Source organism: Gopherus flavomarginatus, chromosome 5 (genome assembly GCF_025201925.1).
Source record: "Gopherus flavomarginatus isolate rGopFla2 chromosome 5, rGopFla2.mat.asm, whole genome shotgun sequence".
NCBI lineage: Eukaryota > Metazoa > Chordata > Testudines > Testudinidae > Gopherus > Gopherus flavomarginatus.
In genome coordinates this window covers 24,178,699-24,201,147 of record NC_066621.1, presented here as the reverse complement: position 1 = coordinate 24,201,147, position 22,449 = coordinate 24,178,699, and the positions used below count along the sequence as shown (strand labels likewise).

Here is a 22,449-nt window from a genome sequence, read left to right as displayed (position 1 = left end):
GTCTTTTGTCACTGCAGCCCCTGGCTGGCGGAGGTAATTGCAGACTCCAGAACTCGGCCTGCATTTGTATTGAAAACAGTCAAAGGGCAAGGAGGAAAGCACTATTGCAAAGCGCTTCTTGCTTATTCTCTTCTCTCCAGTGTATTCCCTGACACACACACCCTGCGTAAGGGCTGTAAGTAATGCAGCATGGCCTAGTGGATGGAGCACTAGACTGGGCCTCAGGAGAACTTCACTCTAATTCCTAGCCCTGCCACTGGATTTCTGGCTGATCTTGGGCAAATCACATCATCACTCTGTGCCTCAGTTTACCTATCTGTAAAATGGGCTGTATAAGACCTGGGTAGTATTATTATTGCCACTTTCAAGAAGAATTTCAACAATGTCTCAGTTACTGAGCTAGCTGCACCTCTGGGCCCCCCGCACACTCTGAGTGCACTCCCCCATCCCCTTCAGTTTGGATCTGGTACCATTTTATCCCCGATATTTGTAATGCTTGCACTGCTGGTTCAGCTTCAGCCCATCGCCGCTGAAGGTGCAGGTAGATTTGGAGCCAGCGCTGCTGCTCTGGTGCCCTCCAATGCAAATTGACGGGAATCGTTAGATTCTGTTCCTCATATTAGAGAGATTCCACCAACCCCTCTTCCATCCCTGCCTCTCTACCTTCTTCAGCACCTAAATCCCATGGCAATTGTGTACTATAGAAATGTATATGGAGAATATGACCATAGCTTCATTTCCCTGGTCCATCTTCAGGTTCTCTGTTTTGATTGCTGGTTCTTATGTAGTTTGTTGGGCTAATCTCTGCTTCTGCATCCCTTCCGTAGCATGTTGTTATAAAACAGAAACCAGCCAATGACCTCTACCACTCTGAAACCTGTCAATTGTTGATGAAACTCCAATGTAGTGCATGACTAATCCAGCTTTTATTTTCCACAGGGTATTTCCAGCAGAAAGTAACTGAATATCAAGAACAAAAAAAGAAACAAAGGAGAAATTCCTGAAGTACTGTTCTGAAAGAGGGGAGCCCGGCTGGGCTTGGGCGGATATCTTCCTGCAGCAATATTCTGTCCAGACTGGGTCAGCATCTCACTCAAAGGCAGAGCGCCCTGTGTTCTGCTGGCTCTGAGCATCTCTGGAACCTTGCCCCTCTTCCTGTGAATGATGAGATGCCTGGTCAACACAGGATGCCAGTTTCTTTCCAGTCTCTTCTTTCTCAGGGCATGATTGCACTGGAAGCCTCTCTTCTACATCGCTAGCAAACATGGATGTGATTTTTTATTTTTTTAATCCAGGCCAACTGACACCATGGACCAAGCTGCAGTTCTTAGCCAAAGGGCAGCATATGGCCCCGTAATGAGTTCCTATTGGAAGATAATCACGGACCTTACATAGAAATAGAGTGAAATCGAGGCGGGATTGTCTGCTTGCTGTATAATGGCTAAGAATGGAGAATAATTGTTAAGATAAAATGTACACGTAAGAAATATTTTTAATTCTTATTAAAAAAAAATCTAAATTTTCTAGCTGAGAGATGTTCTAGCCAATGTGTATTCCAAGGGCTCCCATTAACACGGTGATTTCATGTTCTTTTTATAGCAAAGGGCTTGTTTCAGACTTACATGAGCTAAAAACAACTCTGTAGATTTTGATGAGACTTCCTGAAAGTCACCTGTTGGCTTAGGCATTGATGAGAACAGTAAGCCCAAAATAGACCGTGTGAAGGAGTGCAAACTGGGCTTTGGCGCGAAGTTGCTTGTTTGCACTAGCTCCATTTCGAGAGGCTGTAGGCGGTGTGCGCCGTAGTGGGGGACATGGGAAATCGACAGCTCAGAGAAGGGAGACAGCATTGTTAAAATTCAGTGGTGCATGTGTTCCTGAAAAGCTGTACTCTTCTTTCCTGTTTTGGATGCTGAATTTTAAAACTCTTTTCTAGTTCATCTTTCAGAGGCTGCATTGAGCTGAATTATGCCTGCTCATCTTTCCCCTTTCTTTAGCACATTCTTACAGGGAGCATAGTGCCAGAGTCCAAACTGATACTGCCTGCAGTTTTGAATGGCCCCAGAGGGGCGGGAAATATCTGGATAAAGCCAGACACTTCACTCCTGCATGTGTTGGGATGGTTGCCCAGATGAGAGAGCTTGCTGAACTCTTTTCCAAAATACATATAGTTTTTTCACTTTACTCCATGATTCCTCAAATGACTGCTGCCTTTAGACCCTAGAGATTGCCCAGATGCGTGTGTTATATGTTACCAAAGATTATATTAGCCTTTGTTATTAGTAGTGCCTAGGAGTCTCTCATGGAACGTGACCCTGTGGTGCTAGGTATGTATGCTATTAGGTGTATTACAGTAGTACATAGGATCCCCAGACCCGATTGTGCTCCTCTCTCTCTCTCTCCCAAAGACTCTCTCTCTTGTGTAGAGCTGATGCAATGGGTAGTTTTCAGAAAACAACTATTTAGGATTAATGGTTTCTTTTTGCCACCATTATTTTTCATACGTTTACCTGTTAGCAAAGACTGGCTTGTGAAATCTTCTTCAGAGAACCCCTAGGAAGAATTGCCTTTTTTCAAAATGGCCACCATCTTCCATTTTTCCCAGTGAGAATGAAGCAATGAGATAGTCAAATTTTTTTTGTCAAGGTACAGACTCCAGAGAAAATAGTAATAAAAAACCCCCAATAATGAGAATTTAAATAGATTTCAAACCATGCAAAAGCACTTGGGGGTCCAGATTTGGCCCACGGTCTGTCTATTGGCTACCCCTGGCCATAGAGAAGATGGTGACCTTCTGCTGATCGCCATATTTGGGGTCGGGAAGGAATTTTCCTCCAGGGCAGATTCGCAGAGGCCCTGGAGGTTTTTTGCCTTCCCCTTCAGTGTGGGGCATGGGTCACTTGCTGGTGGATTCTCTGCAGCTTGAGGTCTTCAGACCACAATTTGAAGACTTCAATAACTCAGGCATAGGTTAGGGGTTTGTTATAGAAGTGGATGGGTAGGGTTCTGTGGCCTGCTTTGTGCAGGGGGTCGGACTAGATGATCACATTGGTCCCTTCTAACCCTAGAATCTATGAATCTAGTTACCTTAGACCTTAGTTCATCCCTTGCTTTGCTGCACATTGGGCTACCCATATTTGCCATCCTTGCCTGTCATCTGCCCTTCTCTCCAAATCTTCCCATTTCATGCTGAGGTGCTGTCAGGCAGTAGAGAGCGAAAAAGGAAGGTGGCAGCCATTTCACGGATAGCTCATTGTGCAGTTCTCTGAAGGTATAGTTCTCTGCAACTGCTGAAGAAAGTTATGAAGAATAACTGCAAGGAATGACCATTAAACCTCAGAAGATTTCTTCAAATGCAGATTTCCATGATTTTTAACTATATGGGAAGTTTGAAAAGTCTGTTATCCAGTAAGAAAGAACATTAAGGACAAAAAAAAATCTGAAACAGAGTGCTAAATTTCTTACCTATAAAATGCATTTTTTTTTTTAATGGTATGTGCTGCAGTTGGGTTGGGGGACAGGAAAGACACCGTGTTCTCATGTAACATACATTGAAGCCTTGCTTTAATAGCAAAACTTGATCTCCTAATGGTTCTCTTTTTACTTACCTGTGATAATGCTCAGTCTCTCCCATTCCCATGAGGCTGTTCCTCTTTCTGATAGCTGATCTCTTGGATGCAATTTCCATCAGTCCGCTCTTTCTAGCATCAGAGAGAACTCTGTCCAGTTGCTGCCATGGAGATGATTGTAATACTTTGGTTTCATTTCAATTGTTGACTTTTAGCGTGCAAGTCCTGGATGGAGCTGGTGGCTTGTGATGTGCAGGTCAAACTGGATGATCTGGTGATCCCGTCTGGTCTTAAACCCTATGACAATGCCCTTCTTCCCTCCTTAGCCCCATGCTGGTTCTTGGGATGCATAGCTGCTAAGCCTTTGTCAAGCCCATTGTGCCACATATTGATGTGCAGGCTGAATGGCGCAGAAGTCTCGCCATGACCTTGTCGGTATCAAGGGGCCATCTGCTGCACAGAGGCCAGATAAACAGCGAACTTGGCATTAGTGAGAGCTTTGGCACACACATGGTGGATGCCCTAAGTTGATGGTTCTCTTTCCTACCACCTCAGTGTAAATGAAAATCTCTGGGTCCCCCCAGAGGTTACCACCCTCAAAATGTTTCATTTGCATAAGCTATCTGAATGATGTTCATTTTTGTACTGGCAGTAGTTGTAAGCATTAGTTTTAGGGTGTGTGTATGCCCTTATATACCCACTTTATATCCTGACAGGGTTGGCCAGTTTAGGATCTAGGTTGAATCTTTACTCTGTCTACACTGTGGTAATCTTGAATGCTTTATAAGACTTACAGAAGGCCAACAGCTGCTGTTTGGTTTTCTCTCCATTCTCAAGAAGGTAGAGGGTTTTTTTTCCCTTCCTGTCTCTGGTGGTGAAGAGGTGGAGCTAATAATTCCTTCTGAATGTGGTAAGACTTGTCACGCTGTTCTCTTGTGGGAGTGAATTCTAGTAATGGGCTATCTGGCTCTGTCCTCAGCACCTGTAAATCTAACCTATAATGTTGATATTGCACCTGAGAAGCAGAGTTGTTATGGCAAATCCTAGTCAGAGGAGGAGAGATTTTGAAGATTAAGGCTTGAGTTGAATTTGATTCAGTATGGAGTGGGGAACCAGACCCAGATGAACTTAAATTCATAACTCCGTTAAACACAAAAAATCATGATCTTTATACAGACACTGGGTTTATGGTTTATTACAACAATCAGTAACTCAATCTTTCCCCCCCTCCCTTTATTTTTTGGTTTTGTTTTTTGGTCCTTCCTCTAGTTGAAGAGGTGTTAACAGGCCACTTCACCTTGAATGGTCTCTTACAATGTGTGTTAATTACTTATGCTAAACAGTTTGTTTCACCTTGTGGTTAGCTGTGACAATCACCTTTTCCAGACCCGAAGAAGAACTCTGTATAGCTCCAGAGCTTGTCTCTCTCACCCAAAGAAGTTGGTCCTATAAAAGGTATTAGCTCACTCACCTTGTCTATCCAGATCCTGAAAGGCATTTAGGTGCCTAGCTCCCAGTGATTTCAATGGGAATTAGGCTCCTCCATGCCTTTGCGTACCTGGGCCTTTGTCATAAACAGATAGCTAAGGGTTAATGTCTCTTTCACCTGAAGCACCTGACCAGAGGACCAATCAGGAAACCGGATTTTTTCAACTCTGGATGGAGGGAGTTTTGTGTCTGAGTTTTTCTTTGTTTTCTGTCTGCCTGCTTTCTCTGAGCTTTGGAGAAGTAGTTTCTGCTTTCTAATCTTCTGTTTCTAAGTGTAAGGACAAAGAGTTCTTTTACCTGTAAAGGAGTAACAAAGGAAACCTGAAACACCTGACCAGAGGACCAATCAGGAAACAAGACTTTTTCAAATCTGGGTGGAGGGAAGTTTTGGGTGTGAGTTCTTTGTTCTTTGTCTTGGTTCGGTGACCCTCTCGGCTCTGAGAGTGATTTTTCTGTCTCCAGGCTTTCTAATCTTGTTTCCAAGTTGTAAGTACAAGGATAGTAAGACAATAGGTTTATATTGTTTTCTTTTGTATTTACATGTGTGTAGTTGCTGGAATGTTTTAAATTGTATTCTTTTTGGATAAGGCTGTTTATTAACTTTTTTTCTTAAGCAATTGACCCTGTATATTGTCACCTTAATACAGAGACTATTTTTAATGTCTTTTTCTTTCTTTTGTATATAAAGCTTTTTTTTTTTTTAAAGAAAAAAAATACATACAAATGGTCTCTCTGTATTAAGGTGACAAAATACAGGGTTAATTGCTTAAAAGAATATTGAATAAACAGCCTTATTCAAAAAGAATACAAATCAAAGCACTCCAGCACTTATATTCATGCAAATACCAAAGAAAAGAAACCATATAACTTACTATCTGATCTCTTTGTCCTTACACTTAGAAACAGAAGATTAGAAAGCAGAAACTACTTCTCCAAAGCTCAGAGAAAGCAGGCAGACAGAAAACAAAGAAAAACTCAGACACAAAACTCCCTCCACCCAGAGTTGAAAAAATCCGGTTTCCTGATTGGTCCTCTGGTCAGGTGCTTCAGGTGAAAGAGACATTAACCCTTAGCTATCTGTTTATGACAGCCTTATCCTCCCCTGTGCCTTAGTCCCCAACCTGTAAAATAGAGATAATTGCACTGCCCTACCTCTCAGGGGCATTATGAGAAAAAAAATCATTAAAGATTTTGAGGTGGTCAGATATGACAGAAATAGGGTCTATATACGTACTGTATATAGACAAATTGTCTGTATCACACTCCCTGCCATAAGTCTGAGCCTCTTATAAATTAAAAAACAAAACACCAATGTTTTCGTTTCACTGGCCCCCAGCTGGAGGGGAAATTTTCTGCCTGGCAGTGTGGTTTTCAGGGGAAAGCTAGCTCAAAGCAGCTTATGTCACATTTTGTTTTCAAGACACTTGAGGTTTGTACTCATGCTGATGCATTCCAGGAAGTTCTACATGCAAGAGAGAGTTCTGTAAAAGTGCTGCATCCAGTGCTTGCTTGTACTCTACATCAGAAAGGGCAAAGTTTAAGGTTGAACTTGCAACTTGCTGTCTCTTTGGCCTTATGAAGTATGATACACTTTACTTAAAAATCTCACTCAGTTTCTCAATTAATTCCACAGGCTTAGGTCCATATGTCTATAATCTGCAATCACATAAATAGAGACAGTATCATAATGCATAAGGACAAAGTTCATTTATTACAGGCAATTTATACAGTACCTATATACACAGTAACTGGATGTGCTTTATGAGCAGTAACATTTCTCAAGTATAAGGAGCAAGCTTCCCACAGCACCTGAAACTTTACAAGCAGAAATGGGAAAATCTTCCTCTTAGAGTGAAGACTAGAGGTACTGGAGCTACCAGTTAGTGAAAAGCCTGGGGAAAGGTGCATCTTATAGCATTTCCTGAGCAGGCTTTAGTTTAGATATATTTCCAGAAGTGAAGGCCTCATGTTGGCTCCCTTAAGCCTCATCCTTGGGACATTTAGATTAATTGTTCCAGACCAACACAAATGGTGCAGTGGATCAGACTGGGAGCAGTGGTCTCTGAGATAGCTAGATGAGGAATTTTAAGGCTCTGGGACTTCAGCTGGTAAGCAGCACTTTAACTTTCCTATCCTGATCACTGTCTTCTGTGCCATTGCTAATAACCTGCAGCTCACTGTATGCACTGGTGTGGCTCTGAGCTGAGCCTGCTCATGGACTAGTCAGTGCAACTGTACCTTTGAGTGGCTTTTACCTTTCATTTTATTATTTAAATGGCAAGATACACTCTTGCTCATCTGTTGCAAGTATTCAGTTTAGATTGATTTCAGTAGGTTACATTTTGCTTTGGTCCTGGAATTCTGCATCAGCACATACAGCCTTAGATCAGCACGTGACTTCTGACAGAGCAATCATATGGGAAGAGATTCCAGGAGAAATATTTGACACATTGAGATTGTGCAACTCCTAATACCTAAAAGGGGGCTGTATGGCTTGTCACTCAGAGAAGAGAAGTAGACTCCAGACTTTTAGTAGTTCTACTCTGGACCTAATATGAACTATTGTGAAGTTATTTAAATTCCTTGTGCTTCAGTTTACCACACATAAAATGGGCATAATATGCCTATGGCTTTGGGAGTTGGGCTGTAAGGCTTTGTTAATTAGCAAAGAAAGTGCTTTGAGATGCTTGGATGACAAGCATTGTAGACACATGAAGCATTATAAAAGTCTTGCTAAACAGCACACAAGATTTTGCTTCACCAGACCAAATACTTAACCCAGTGTGACAAAGCAGCTGACACATGGAAAGACGATTGTAGTGCTTAGAATTTCCTTATTTATTAAAGAGCAGAAAGAATTTTTTGCTTAAATTCTATACGTAAAAAAGTAAGAGTAAAATTTGCTTTTAAAGTGTTTCCACTGAAGAAAATTGTGAAGCAAGTTTTTTTTTTTATTTAAAAAAAATTAATTTACAAAGACACCACACTATATTGCATGCTGATAGTCACCCCCTTCTCCGACACAGCCCTGCTAAAATACACTGTTGAACAGTGTATGTAAGCAAATGAACCACCTCAATCTGGACTGAAAGTCCCTTCAGCTATTTCAGTCACACAAGCTAGTGGGATATCTCTGTTTTATAAGCTCAGCTCTTTAGTAAAAGAAATTTCAAGTGGACACTAAAGTATTTCACTAAGATGATGAAATATTAAAATTATAAAGCACATTTTTTGCAGTTTGTAAATATACTACATTAGAAATTTCAGTTGTTAGGGATCCATTCACCACAGAGAGTTTATTCTGTATTCAAGGTAATTACAAAGACAAAGCATTACGTCCTGCATGCTTTCCCGGGCACAGAACCAGTAGAGTTGACTACATGATGTTTGACTGGAGAGTACTTGGAATTCACTCTCTCATAGGCAAAGACTAGTTAAGGAGTGTTACCAGTAACAAAGAATAAAAGTTATACAACGTTGATTGTTATAAATTAGATTTGTTCTTATCTGCTCCTTTTGCCTTAGTCTCCTAAATATGTTCATATTCTTCCCTATAGAAAACACTTGTTAGGTATTTCTCATCACAGCAACCCCCCAGGGACTAATGGTGATTAGAATGTGTGGAAGAGACCTTGATTCTGAATACATGGATGTGTAGATGGGAAGCAATCTGATTGCACATGCTGATGCAGTAGCGGAGCAAATCAAAGAGGGAAAAGATCTGCAAAGGGAAAAATGGCATGTGTTAGATCTATCCATACTGGACATGAACATACCATGTTTCATCTATCCTTCATTGTTACCACAGTCTCTCTAAAAGCATCAAGGACTGCTCTCTGGAGTCCTCCTCTTCCTCCACTAAAGGTTTATTCCTATAGTCTCTGAAAGCACCAGGCTTTCTTCATTTTTCAGCTAGAATTTAAATCTACATTTCAATAAAAGACAGAAATTATAGTGACTGTAGAAAGCTTTTGTAAGATGCCCAATGGGTTGTGGATATTAATGATTTCAAGTGTAGAATTCTGATCTTAATGTTGGGACAAAATTTACACAACGCTGTATTTGAATGTATTTTAAAGTGTTTCATTGTAATGGGAATGATCAAGTTTCAGCAGTGTAATTTATGCAGGTTGAACCTTTATTACATACCAAGCTCCCAACTAAAACACATGCCTCAGTGAGCATGAAGTGAATGTACTGTAATCTCCTAATAGCTGGGCTTTTCCACCACTTGCAGCTAGTACAGAAAGAAGTTCCCAACTGCTCACAGGATTAAGCAGCTGTAATCATGTTACATCTGCAGAGTATGCTTTAGAATGGCTGTCTAGAAAGTGGCAGCCTGATCTGAACTTGGTTTGGTTTTCAATGCTCTAATCAGGGAGAGACATGGCTCTGTAGCCAAGACTTCCTCCTCCGAGAGACTCATCTTGGTAGCTATCATTGCTCTGATACTACATGAATTTCAGGAGTTCCACCTGTGGGTTTGTGTGTTATAGAGCTTTTGCTGTGGTGCACTCCAAAGTGTGGAAATTACGTTCCTGCAAAAATACATCTCAGCACATTTCTCCCCAATGGGTTCTAAACCTAGGACTTCGAGTACTGCTCATTCAACATGGCTTTAAAACTGTGTTTAAACCGACTGGGGTCTATAAGCCCAACCAAACCATGTTTCAGCCAAGTTAGCCTGAACCTTGTTTAAAACTGATTCAGGCAAGAAGGTTCCCAAGTCCATGCTTCTTTGATTGATCTGTGCACAACTGGTGCAAACTGTGTGTGATAGTACACAACTGGCACAAACTCTGTATGCATGTGGGGAGCGTGAGCTAACAAGCAGATGCACAAAAGATCATTGGATAAACAGAAAATACAATGACCTACTTACCATGGCAATCCAAAGTACAATATATTCATCAATAAAGCTGTTAAAGTACTGGTCCAAGAACAAAAGTGCTGGACCTATGAATGCTGTATCATGCAGATGCATTTCACTTTTGGTCATATGCGCAACCTATTAAAAAAAGAGAGACAGTAGTCTAGTCTAAACTGATCCCAAAATATATTTTGAACCAATGTTTTCAGCCGATTATTAACACTTCTGTATAGAGCAGGGATCTCAAACTCAAATGACCATGAGGACTAGTACATTGGCCTGAAGGCTGCATCACTAACACTCCCACCACTGCCTCTGGCCCCACTCCACCCCTTCCATGAGGCTCCACCCCTGCCCCGTCCCTTCGCTGCCCCTATTCCAACCCATTCCTCAAATCCCCACCACTGCCCTGCCTCCTCCTGAGCACGTGGCTCCCCGCTCCTCCCCCCTCCCTCCTGGAAAGCACTAAGCACCACCAAACAGCTATTTGGTGGCAGGAAGTGCCTGGAGGTAGGCAGAGGAGCAGGGATGCAGCACCCACAGGGGGTGGGGGAGGCGGCAGGTGAGGGGAGATTGGTGGCCACAGGAAATAACTCTGCGGGACATGTGTTTGAAAGCCCTGGTATAGGAGTATTTAATGAAATGTCACCAAAAATTATTGCAATGTAAATTACATGCTACTGGTTCATTCCTTAGTGGGCTATGACAAATTCTTAAGAAAAATGTGTGTTGTAGGTACCAATTAGAACCACTACAGATTCATGGGATACACAGAAGCAGCATTAAATCACATTAATACAGTGAAGGAAGAGCATGGCTAGTCAATTCAGGGGACTGACATTGTGGGGAGGGTAAACCTCTGAGAAACTACAAAGACCATCTTATACAATAACAAAGATGAAGGAAAAGAATCAATGACTCTGAGGCACTTACCACCAATTTGTTAGTTATCTTAGCAGATACAAAACCAAAAGTAAGTATATATAGGCAAGGATGCTTTTCAAAGAGCTGCACAGCAGATTTCTTGTAAATCATTGCAGCTAATATGATCACTGATCCAATATGAAGAAAGGGTGAAAGGACACTTGTTCCCTATAGTGAGGGAGAAGAAAGTGTTAGCTTAATGAAAAGTGCACACAATTGAACAACAGATGTGTTGTGTGCATATTATTTAAATTAAAATGTGCCTGTCTGAACTCACTTGTGCCAGTAGTGAAATGTGACTGAGTGGCGAAATGTGGTTGGAGACTTTGGTTTGAAGGTCTCATAAGTTGTGCGTTGTATGAAGGAAACATGCAGTTTCAGCTACAAAACAAAAATGTATTGGGGGGAGGAAGGGGAAGGAAGGCTTCAAATTGCAAAAATGGTGCTGTGGTTATCTTCTAACTCTTGTACAGCAGGCAGGAGATGATTCTGTTCTTAAATGGCAGGGGCCCAAACATGTGTATCTGTATCATGGTGATAATACATTTTTGTTAAGATGTCAATGCTCAAAAGCAAAATATAACTAGCAGACTAGTCCAACTAACTCAGCTGGCACAAACACAAAAAACACAGTTCACGAAACCTTTCTCCCCCCCACCCCCCAAAATAAAAAATAAAAAATCAGTTAAGAAAGAAGTCTGACAAGAATATTAACTTTGACTATCCCATCTCTTCTGGAAGGTCAATTGCTTTCATATTCTTGTCAGATGCAAAAACACCAAACAAAAAGCATGCATATCAGAGAGGGAGTTTGGTTTGGAAAATTCATGGATTCTAGAAGATAAGACCCTGTAGAACATAAGAATGGCCATAGTGGATCAAACCGATGGTTTGTCTAGCCCAGTATCCTGGCTTCCAACAGTGGCCAATGCCAGGGGCTTCAGAGGCAATTAACAGAGCAGGCAATCGAGTGATCCATCCTCTGTCATCCACTCCCAGCTTCTGGCAAACACAGGCCCACCAAACTCTGAACATCCTGGCTAATAGCCATTGATGGACCTATCCTCCATGAACATGTATAGCTCTTTTTTGAACCCTGTTATAATTTTAGCCTTCACAACATCCCCTGCCAACAAGTTCCACAGGTTGACTGTGCGTTGTGTGAAGAAGTACTTCCTTGTGTTTGTTTTAAACTTGCTGCCTATTAATTTCATTGGGTGACCCCTACTTCTTGCGTTATGTGAAAGAGGAACAACACTTCCTTATTCACTTTCTCCACATCAGTCAATATTTTATAGACCTCTATCCATATCCCCCTTAGTCACCTCTTTTCCAAGATGAAAAGTCCCAGTTTTTTTAATCTCTCCTCATACGAAAGCTGTTCCATACCCCTACTAATTTTTGTTGTCCTTCTCTGCCCTTTCTCCAATTCTAATATATCTTTTTTGAGATGGAGTGACCAAATCTACACACAGTATTCAAGATGTGGGCGTATCATGGCACTTTGTAAGATTTTTTGATTGCCACTGCATCATGAGCTGATATTTTCAGAGAACTATCTACAATGACCCCAAGTTCTCTTTCCTGAATAGTAATAGCTAACTTAGTCCCCATCATTTTGTATGTACATAGGACTAATGTCAAAGCATGGAAGGAAATTTTATCATTCACCTATGTAACCCCTTTGGGGTTTAGAGAGCATGGCCTCTTTAAATCTTTTTCCCAGGGGGGAGGGGGAGAGTAAGAAAAAAAGGAGGGAAACTCCAGGGGGAGAGTCTGGAGCTCCAGGGAGGGGGAGAGGCAGTCAGCAGGCCCTGGAGAAGTGAAGGAGGGAGAACCTGCCTGAGGAGGAGAGGCCCAATCAGGGACAGCCCAGGACAGGAGCCAAGAGGAGCACTGTGCCGGGGGGAAATCGCCTGAGAAGGACGGGCCGGAGCTGGACCCAGTATCATGGCTGCCCAGAGCTGCGTGGGGCTGTGAGTACTGGGGCTTGTGACTCTGCATTGGGAACAAGGAGGGAGGCTGCTGGCTAGTTACGTGCGGAGGTGGTCGCTCTGTGGGGCTGGCGCCGAAGATGACCAGGAGCACCCAAGACTCACCACCAGACTGGAACTTTGCTCAGGACTCCTGAACTCTCTGTGCAGACACATTGCTCAGTGTCTGCCCTGTCAGACTGTGCTACCGCTGGGCCTATGGAGCCTTGGCTTGGATGCAGCCCTGTTTTACTGCTCCCCTTATATTTCTTCTTGTTGTATTTCTCCTCTCATCCCCCTGTAAATAAATACTTCCCTTTGTTATATCCATTGTACTTTTCCTGTGGGTGTGTGTGTTCACTCTGGAAGGTTTGGAACAGGTGCCCCTGGGGTGGAAGGGATTTCTCCTGCTGCATTCCTGTGCACGCCTTCTCTTGGCCAGAGCTGCCTGCAGAGCAGACTCCATCTTGGCCACGAGGGCGCTAAAGTTACACCTATTTCAAATCCATCCTTTTAAAACCTTTTCTCAATTCCAAAAGCTACTATTTTCATTTACCCCTTTTTTCAAGCTAGAAAACTAGGTGAAAGAGGATTTTACACTCAAAGCAGACATTAAATTATCATACTTGAAAGCATATCAGTTTTCTATAAACCATCATGCAAACTACAGAGCACTCAGAAAAGAAAGTAACATAATGGCAGAACAAAGCACTCACAGCTATAGTTGATCCATTTTTGCCAACACCACCTGTGAAGATCACACCAAAATAGTTTGTGCAGGAGAATATGGTTCCTGCAACAGTACAAAGAGCTGGGAATATTTTCATTTGAATATTCAGCACTGGAATCTTGACAACAGAGAAATAAAAAGATTAAAATATGTACAATTAATCTAAAATCATGTTTACCTATTTCAAGTAAACTCAAACACTCCACTTTTCTAACTCCACATTTGGGTTGTCCTCTTCCCCCCAAATTAGTTAATACCGGTTTAAATTTCTAGGAAATACATTTGGGAGGAAGCTATATTTTCCTCACCCACCATATTAGCAAAATTCCCTGATCCATTTGCTTTTATATTTAATTACCAGAGAAGAACAGTCAGAGAGCAGAATCTCTGTCTCCTAATATTATCCTTCACAATGCTGGACATTTATCAACCAACCTCTAAAACCCAAGTGAGGGGTTCCTCAGCACAGACAGAACAGAGGGCTAGCACGAGCCAAAGGACAGGCCCCACACTTAGTATCCCAATCCTGAGTGCAGGAAAAAGCCAGGTATCAGTGGGAATTAACCTGTGAAGACCTATAAACTGGACCACACCCAGAGAACAGACCAGGTATAAAGAGAGGAGGCATGATAGGGAACAGCAGAGAGGCAACCAGCCGCTAAGATTACTTTTCAAAGTAAAAGGGGAGTGGGTGGCTGGGTTATTAGCAAGGGAGTAAGAAACGAGGGCAAGATTGGCTGGCTGGCAAGGAAGTCTAATAATTCACGCTCATCTTTTCGACATAGTGCCTTGGGCGGAGAAGTAATTATAAGAAGAGACGAAACCACCCAGCAACAAGAGTCTCCCAACCTTATCCAACCGACTGCTAAAGAACCACTTGGACCCTCCAGTAACAAGAATCTACACTCATAACTCTTCCGAAATGAGTAAACATGCTCCGTAGCGAAGGTCCCCATATATCTATTTCATGTGGGAGCCTAAATGGTTTCAAGTTGTTTTTATTTTAGTATTTTGAACTGCCCACTAAGTCTGGCTTTGAGGCTTTTCTAATAGATAATTTTTAGCACTTATATCATGCTTTACAAATTCAGAGCACTGTGCAAACATCAATCAGTCCATACACACCCCCATGTTTGGTACTTTATTAACCTCATTTTAGAGAGAGACAGGAAGTGACTCACCCAAGTTCACACTGAATGAGTGGCTGGAACTGGGATTAGAATGCAGTAGGTTCATGCAGATTTTTTGTTGAATTACAAGGTGCAGTTAGAGATTAATTTGGCTCCGTAGTTCTATCCATGAGTTGCCCATATGGAGCCTACAACCAATACCAAGCGGAGAAGGAGGAGGAATAACAGCACCTCACCTGATTGTTGCTCTGCACTCTGGAGTTCCACTTGAGTAGGAAGTTCTAATTATGCTCTTTTGAGCAACCTCAGGGACCCCTCCTGCCCATCCTGCTTATTCTGCACTTTTGCTCAAAGACTAGATTCAGACAGTGAAACCGCAACAGAGTGGAGAAAGCTAGCTGAACTGAAAAATTAAGTAACAAACACACAGTTACTCACAGAGGTGCTCCAAACCTTGTACCACTCTTATTAAACAGCCTGCCTGTGCTGCCATCTGTTTTTATAATGATGCTTTCTTCAGTGGAAGTATTTGAGAATGTGCTTCTTTGTACACGTGAGGAGAGAAGAAAAAAGAGTAACATTCTTCCCCTGCTGGAATCTGGACAGAGGCGGTTTCAGGATGCCACAGAGAAAGGAGCTGCAATAGTCACACTGGCAAAAAAACAGTATTTATAATTCAGCACTAGGGCAGCTCCAGGAACATTGGACAATACGGACAGTGGAAGCTGTAACGTGAACAGGGCTCAGATTAGGGTGAGACTACATAATGATAAAAATGTTTGATTCCACCTGAGCCATATCTATATCATGGCTCCCACCACTGCTATCACTGATGGAGCTGCACCAAGTGGTTAATTACAAGGTCCTACTTTTGACCCGTGTAAATGGAGCCTACGTGATAGAGATGAAGGCATGGACAAAGATTTCTGCAGTGGTGGAGTGAAGGAAGTAATATATTAAATTAATGTTGCAAAACCGTGACAAACCGATTTGCAGATAAAGTAAATGTGGAAAGCATTCTGAGTCAAAGATTATGAACAGTCGAGACAAATGGATGGCGTGAGTCAAAGAAGGAAACAGGCAATAAAATTGTGCTGGAGGATGATCCTTATACTTTATTAACACTTCTGTCTTTAGAGTGTTTAGCTAAAGGAGGCTGAGATAAAGCCCCAGGTTTACTTGCTTTTTGGTATTCTATATATAATTGTAGCCAATACTACAATTTTGCCCTTTACATAGCTTGATCTTGCCAGGTGTTGCACACCTTTAACTCCCACTGAAGTCAGTGGTCAACACTTAGTAGGACTGAATGTATAGTGCTGAAAAGAGTCTCAGGTCAGATCTTCAGGTAAATGATGCTTCTCTATTAAATCCTTTGAAGTTGATATTACGACTGGTTATGCTGCTGCAACAGCAGGATACCCAACTTCAAAAACAGAATGCACTCTGCTTAAAAGTAATGGGATTCCAAGTTCTTCCACAGAGACATAAGCATGTCAATAAAAATAAATGTCACAGTGGGTAAGTGCTCTAACCTGTTCTTGGGCAACCAGTGTCCAAATCCAGATTCATTCACAAAGGGAAATTAGTTTGGGATGCTCATTCATGACTCATTTTAATTTGTTTACCTCCTAATAACTAGGCTTGGAAGAACCAGATTTTGATCAGTAAATGTCGATTTCACTGCACACACCAACCAATGAAAAAATATTACCATAGACAATAATCAAAGTTTACAAATAGGCAAAGTAAGAAAAATGCTACTTAAGAACTTATTAGAGTTTAAGGATATATACTCTGAATATTTTGACAAGTGATGTTGACAATGTGTGTTTTAACGGGTGTAAAGCTCTAACTTTTTGAATCTCAATGTCTCCTGTCATGAGATAATTATTGTCTGACACTCCCATTATTTGACCTTCCCATAATTTCCTTAACGGTGAATATTTAAAATGATAAAAATTGAAAAAAATACTTAAAAATAATCAATATAATCGATCAAAATTTATAAAAAAATAAAAATTGAATTTGTCCAAGCCTACGTATAACTGACCCACAGTTCAACATGTCCACAATCAACAAAACCTCCGGTCAAGAGGAAGAATGAGGAAATCTGAGAAAGCCTCAAGAATGACAGTTATCAGAAATACATATACTTTGTATCGACTATTCCTGTTCCAGAAATAACAAGTTATTGAGCTCAGAAAATAACACCGCGGGGCACAGACTATCCAATAAGTTCCTGGACTGCATTGCAGACAACTTTTTATTTCAGAAAGTTGAAAAAGCTACTGGGGGGAAGTTGTTCTAGAATTGATTTTAACAAACAGGGAGGAACTCGTTGAGAATTTGAAAGTAGAAGGAAGCTTGGGTGAAAGTGATCATGAAATCATAGAGTTTGCAATTCTAAGGAAGGGCAGAAGGGAGTACAGCAAAATAGAGACAATGGATTTCAGGAAGGCGGATTTTGGTAAGCTCAGAGAGCTGATAGGTAAGGTCCCATGGGAATCAAGACTGAGGGGAAAAACAACTGAGGAGAGTTGGCAGTTTTTCAAAGGGACACTATTAAGGGCCCAAAAGCAAGCTATTCCGATGGTTAGGAAAGACAGAAAATGTGGCAAAAGACCACCATGGCTTAATCACGAGATCTTGCGTGACCTACAAAATAAAAAGGCGTCATATAAAAATGGAAACTAGGTCAGATTACAAAGGACGAATATAGGCAAATAACACAGGAATGCAGAGGCAAGATTAGAAAGGCAAAGGCACAAAATGAGCTCAAACTAGCTATGGGAATAAAGGGGAACAAGAAGACTTTTTATCAATACATTAGAAGCAAGAGGAAGACCAAGGACAGGGTAGGCCCGCTGCTCAGTGAGGAGGGGGAAACAGTAAAGGGAGACTTGGAAATGGCAGAGATGCTTAATGACTTCTTTGTTTCGGTCTTCACTGAGAAGTCTGAAGGAATGTCTAATATAGTGAATGCTTACAGGAAGAGGGTAGGTTTAGAAGATAAAATAAAAAAAGATCAAGTAAAAAATCACTTAGAAAAGTTAGATGCCTGCAAGTCACCAGGGCCTGATGAAATGCATCCTAGAATACTCAAGGAGTTAATAGAGGAGGTATCTGAGCCTCTAGCTATTATCTTTGGGAAATCATGGGAGATAGGGGAGATTCCAGAAGACTGGAAAAGGGCAAATATAGTGCCCATCTATAAAAAGGGAAATAAAAACAACCCAGGAAACTACAGACCAGTTAGTTTAACTTCTGTGCCAGGGAAGATAATGGAGCAAGTAATTAAAGAAATCATCTGCAAACACTTGGAAGGTGGTAAGGTGATAGGGAATAGCCAGCATGGATTTGTAAAGAACAAATCGTGTCAAACTAATCTGATAGCATTCTTTGATAGGATAACGAGCCTTGTGGATAAGGGAGAAGCGGTGGATGTGATATACCTAGACTTTAGTAAGGCATTTGATACGGTCTCGCATGATATTCTTATAGATAAACTAGGAAAGTACAATTTAGATGGGGCTACTATAAGGTGGGTGCATAACTGGCTTGATAACTGTACTCAGAGAGTAGTTATTAATGACTCTCAATCCTGCTGGAAAGGTATAACAGGTGGGGTTCCGCAGGGGCCTGTTTTGGGACCAGCTCTGTTCAATATCTTCATCAATGATTTAGATGTTGGCATAGAAAGTACGCTTGTTAAGTTTGCGGATGATACCAAACTGGGAGGGATTGCAACTGCTTTGGAGGACAGGGTCAAAATTCAAAATGATCTGGACAAATTGGAGAAATGGTCTGAGGTAAACAGGATGAAGTTCAATAAAGATAAATGCAAAGTGCTCCACTTAGGAAGGAACAATCAGTTTCACACGTACAGAATGGGAAGAGACTGTCTAGGAAGGAGTATGGCAGAAAGGGATCTAGGGGTCATAGTGGACCACAAGCTTAATATGAGTCAACAGTGTGATACTGTTGCAAAAAAAGCAAACGTGATTCTGGGATGCATTAACAGGTGTGTTGTAAACAAGACACGAGAAGTCATTTTTCCGCTTTACTCTGCACTGGTTAGGCCTCAACTGGAGTATTGTGTCCAGTTCTGGGCACCGCATTTCAAGAAAGATGTGGAGAAATTGGAGAAGGTCCAGAGAAGAGCAACAAGAATGATTAAAGGTCTTGAGAACATGACCTATGAAGGAAGGCTGAAGGAATTGGGTTTGTTTAGTTTGGAAAAGAGAAAACTGAGAGGGGACATGATAGCAGTTTCCAGGTATCTAAAAGGGTGTCATCAGGAGGAGGGAGAAAACTTGTTCACCTTAGCCTCCAATGATAGAACAAGAAGCAATGGGCTTAAACTGCAGCAAGGGAGATTTAGGTTGGACATTAGGAAAAAGTTCCTAACTGTCAGGGTAGTTAAACACTGGAATAGATTGCCTAGGGAAGTTGTGGAATCTCCATCTCTGGAGATATTTAAGAGTAGGTTAGATAAATGTCTTTTAGGGATGGTCTAGACAGTATTTGGTCCTGCCATGAGGGCAGGGGACTGGACTCGATGACCTCTTGAGGTCCCTTCCAGTCCTAGAGTCTATGAGTCAGAACCAGACCTACCTTACATTACATGAAATGTATACCCAGAACACTTAGCAAAAGAATATTTTTTACTAAGTAATAAAAGTAATTGTTGCATTTTATTTCACTTCCAGTATAACAGGAACAAAATCCAAAGAATAATCTATTAAGAGCTCCACCCAACCTCACTACTCCACTGAAACCTACCAAATGGGAATCTCACCTGCAGTATTACTCACCACCTCTCAGAAAACACTGGATTCCAGGAGTCTAACAGAACGCAGTGGTGCTTTAGCCAGATTTAAAGAGAAACTTCATAGACAGAGAGAAGGAAGCAAGCATACTGCATATTTTGCTGGGTACAAGAGGCCAATAAAAGCAATAATGGATGACAGCATAGACAGTTAACTATTTCAGAATTTTCCTGCTTTCTAATTATTAGAGGGAAAAGTGGAATGTTTGAGTATAGAGCTGAGGTATTTTCATTAAATAAAAGAGGTCTTTCAAACAGAAATAAACCCCAAATCCCTCTGTGAGAGGTGAACAATGTTTTTTTCTCTGTCAAAAATTAAATACATAAAATAAAAACACAGGTTGACTGAAATATCAGGGCAGGTTGAATGAAATATCAGGGAAAGTCGTAATTCCCATGGCAATCCTGGGAAAAGTTTTTGTCTTCTGAAGAAATGCATCCATAAATCTAATAGAAATATTGGACTTCAAAATGCTTTCATCTTTTTGCAGCTAGTGAAACAAACCTTTACACACCTCCTGAAATCTGCTATATTAATAGCTATTTGCTGCAGCAAAAATTGCTTGAAAGGATGGAATTTGTTAAATAATAAAGGGAAGACTTTCCAAGCTCTAAGCAATAATACAAGCAAATTTCCGTCACACTGAATTGTACCAGAAATAGCTATTGCAGCAAAATAGTTTTTAACAACAATTGGAAACAGAAAGCGAGTAGTTATTTTATAGTGTTTTTGTTTTAATGGCAGCCAGACATCATGCTCAAATAGCTGCTACAGACAAGATAAGAGGATACACTTTTGAGAAGTAGTTCTGTCTACATGAATTCACAAGAGTTCAATCACATTCTTTAGGTGGTATTTCTTATATGATGTTTGTCCACAAGCTCTGAAATCAAACACGTGTTGTGGCAGAAGCCTGGCAGATCTTTAACTGAGTCAGGCAGTGTAGATTTCAGGATCTATTTGGCTGTAACAGATTAATTGTGCTACAACGCAACATATTTCGCCCTAAAAGAGTCACTGCGAATTGTTTTTTGAATATTTTGATGCCTTTTTCTAAAATTAAAGAGAATTTTTTTCAGACTACCTTAGGAAGTGATTTCATTAGCTCTTCGAAGTTAAGCAAGGTCAGGCCCGGTCAGCACATGAATGGAAAACCTTCAGGGAAATCATGCTTCAGAAGGTAACGCTGGCAATTCGTTATGTAGCACATTTCTCTCCGAGTCAATTCTGCACCAGCACTCCAGGATGGTTTTAGATGGTGCTGATATAAAACTGAGTTGCTGAGCACCCTTAGGCCTCAATCCAGCAAGCTGATTCAAACAGGCAGTATCTTATATCCACACTGAGTCTCAGTAAAATCAGCTAGGATCTGTATGAGTGCATAGATCCAACCATGCAGATCAGCTTACAGGATTGAGGCCACAGTCATTAAAAATCCTAAGAGAGAGAATGTTAACACCTGAGTTCTGACCAATTGCAATTATGGTCAATTACATGCTGCATTCCAAAAATTCCCCCTGTAATTTCAATTTGATAAAGTATTCTTCTCTTTCTGACCTAAAATTGTTATATATTGTTGACATCTATGTCAAATTGATCCAAAAATCACTTTACAGACTTACGTTTACCAACAGAAAATTATTTATTTCACCCAGAGGTGCAGGTGGACATTCTGCATGAATGATGGTACAGCATGCAAAAGAATGACTGACTTTTTCATGTGGTGCTGGTAAAACCAGAATGCACCATCACCGCCATTTGCTAGATATGAAATCATTCACGTTCTTCAAGAACACAAATATTTTAATCTTACAGGAAAATGAGATCTTTCCCTCCCAAAGGAAATTAATACTGTTCTAAATAAGGTGCTCTTCCAGATGTATACCAGATTAGAAAAGACTAGACAAGAAGCAGAATAATCAGAAACATACATTAAACTTAATATACAATATGAGCAAAATTACCATTGATTGCCAAAAAGGTGGTCCTCCAATCACGGCCAGTAAATGCATGATTATTATGAAGATTTGCACTTCAGTCACATCAATTCTGATTAGGTACAAAAAAGCCAAAAAAGCAGAATTATTTGAACAATTTCAAGTCAATTATTTGCAAACTCAGCAGATCTCCTCTATCATGCACAACAGAAAGGACTCACAATACTGGGGAAAAATTGAGAAGGCATCAATAATTTATTACGCAAATATATTTTTGAGCTTTAAGTAAAATCCATGCTGTAATGTGACTATTTGATTAATTTCACTGCTTAATAAAAACCCATCTTGTCAAAAGGGATGGTTGGAACTCATTTACTTATTTAAATTGACCATAACTAGTTGCACAAATAAATACAAAGGTTTAACCTTGCCCACCAAATAAAATAAATAAATAAAAATGTGTATGTTAATTGCGGAGGGGGGGAGAGAAAGACGAATCCTCCTTTATATTCCTTCCTCTGCCATCTCGTAAAATTATATTGTTTTGAAAAATATCAAACTTGCAGCTAAAATATATAAGCAACATAAAATCCCATGGAGCTTGTGCAAATGCAAACTGCACTAAAGGCTACAGTTCAATATGCAGCAAGAATAGGAAACCCCTTCTAGTTCTCAATGTGGCAACTGTCCTCAGAGGAGATGCAGGAAGGAAAACCTTATAGAAAAGGCTGTCCTGAAGGAAGTTAAGAATTTGCTTTAGGGATCCTGCGTAAGTCTCACTGCTAGCAAGAGAGAAAAAACAGGGGCACAGAAATCAATGCCAGAAAATGAAATTACAGAAAAAGAACTAGGTCAAAAAATTTTTTGAAAGAAAATTGGGTCTGCTATGGTATATAACGTGAATAAGTTTATGAGCTTTCTAAGGGAATACTGTGATTTTTGTGGCATACAACATGAATTAGTACATGCCGTCTCATAAGGGAAGACTGTGCCATC

At 40.8% G+C, this 22,449-nt stretch overlaps 2 protein-coding genes across 4 annotated transcripts in view; one reads left to right on the top strand and one right to left on the bottom strand.

Moving 5' to 3' along the window:
- Positions 1–1,531, top strand: part of DENND2D (DENN domain containing 2D) — a 30,886-nt gene extending 29,355 nt beyond the window's left edge. The window contains exon 12 of the mRNA XM_050956275.1: positions 940–1,531. Coding sequence (XP_050812232.1) covers positions 940–1,004 — 65 coding nt within the window. The 3' untranslated portion in view covers positions 1,005–1,531. The remainder of the gene's footprint in view (positions 1–939) is intronic.
- Positions 1,532–8,334: 6,803 nt separating this feature from the next.
- Positions 8,335–22,449, bottom strand: part of CEPT1 (choline/ethanolamine phosphotransferase 1) — a 48,922-nt gene continuing 34,807 nt past the window's right edge. For all 3 annotated transcript variants that reach the window (XM_050956319.1, XM_050956317.1, XM_050956318.1), the window contains exons 5-9: positions 21,481–21,565; positions 13,541–13,672; positions 10,861–11,019; positions 9,940–10,065; positions 8,335–8,778 (exon numbers count right to left, since the gene is read on the bottom strand). In XM_050956319.1, the coding sequence (XP_050812276.1) occupies positions 8,659–8,778; positions 9,940–10,065; positions 10,861–11,019; positions 13,541–13,672; positions 21,481–21,565 (622 nt within the window). In that variant the 3' untranslated portion in view covers positions 8,335–8,658. The remainder of the gene's footprint in view (positions 8,779–9,939; positions 10,066–10,860; positions 11,020–13,540; positions 13,673–21,480; positions 21,566–22,449) is intronic.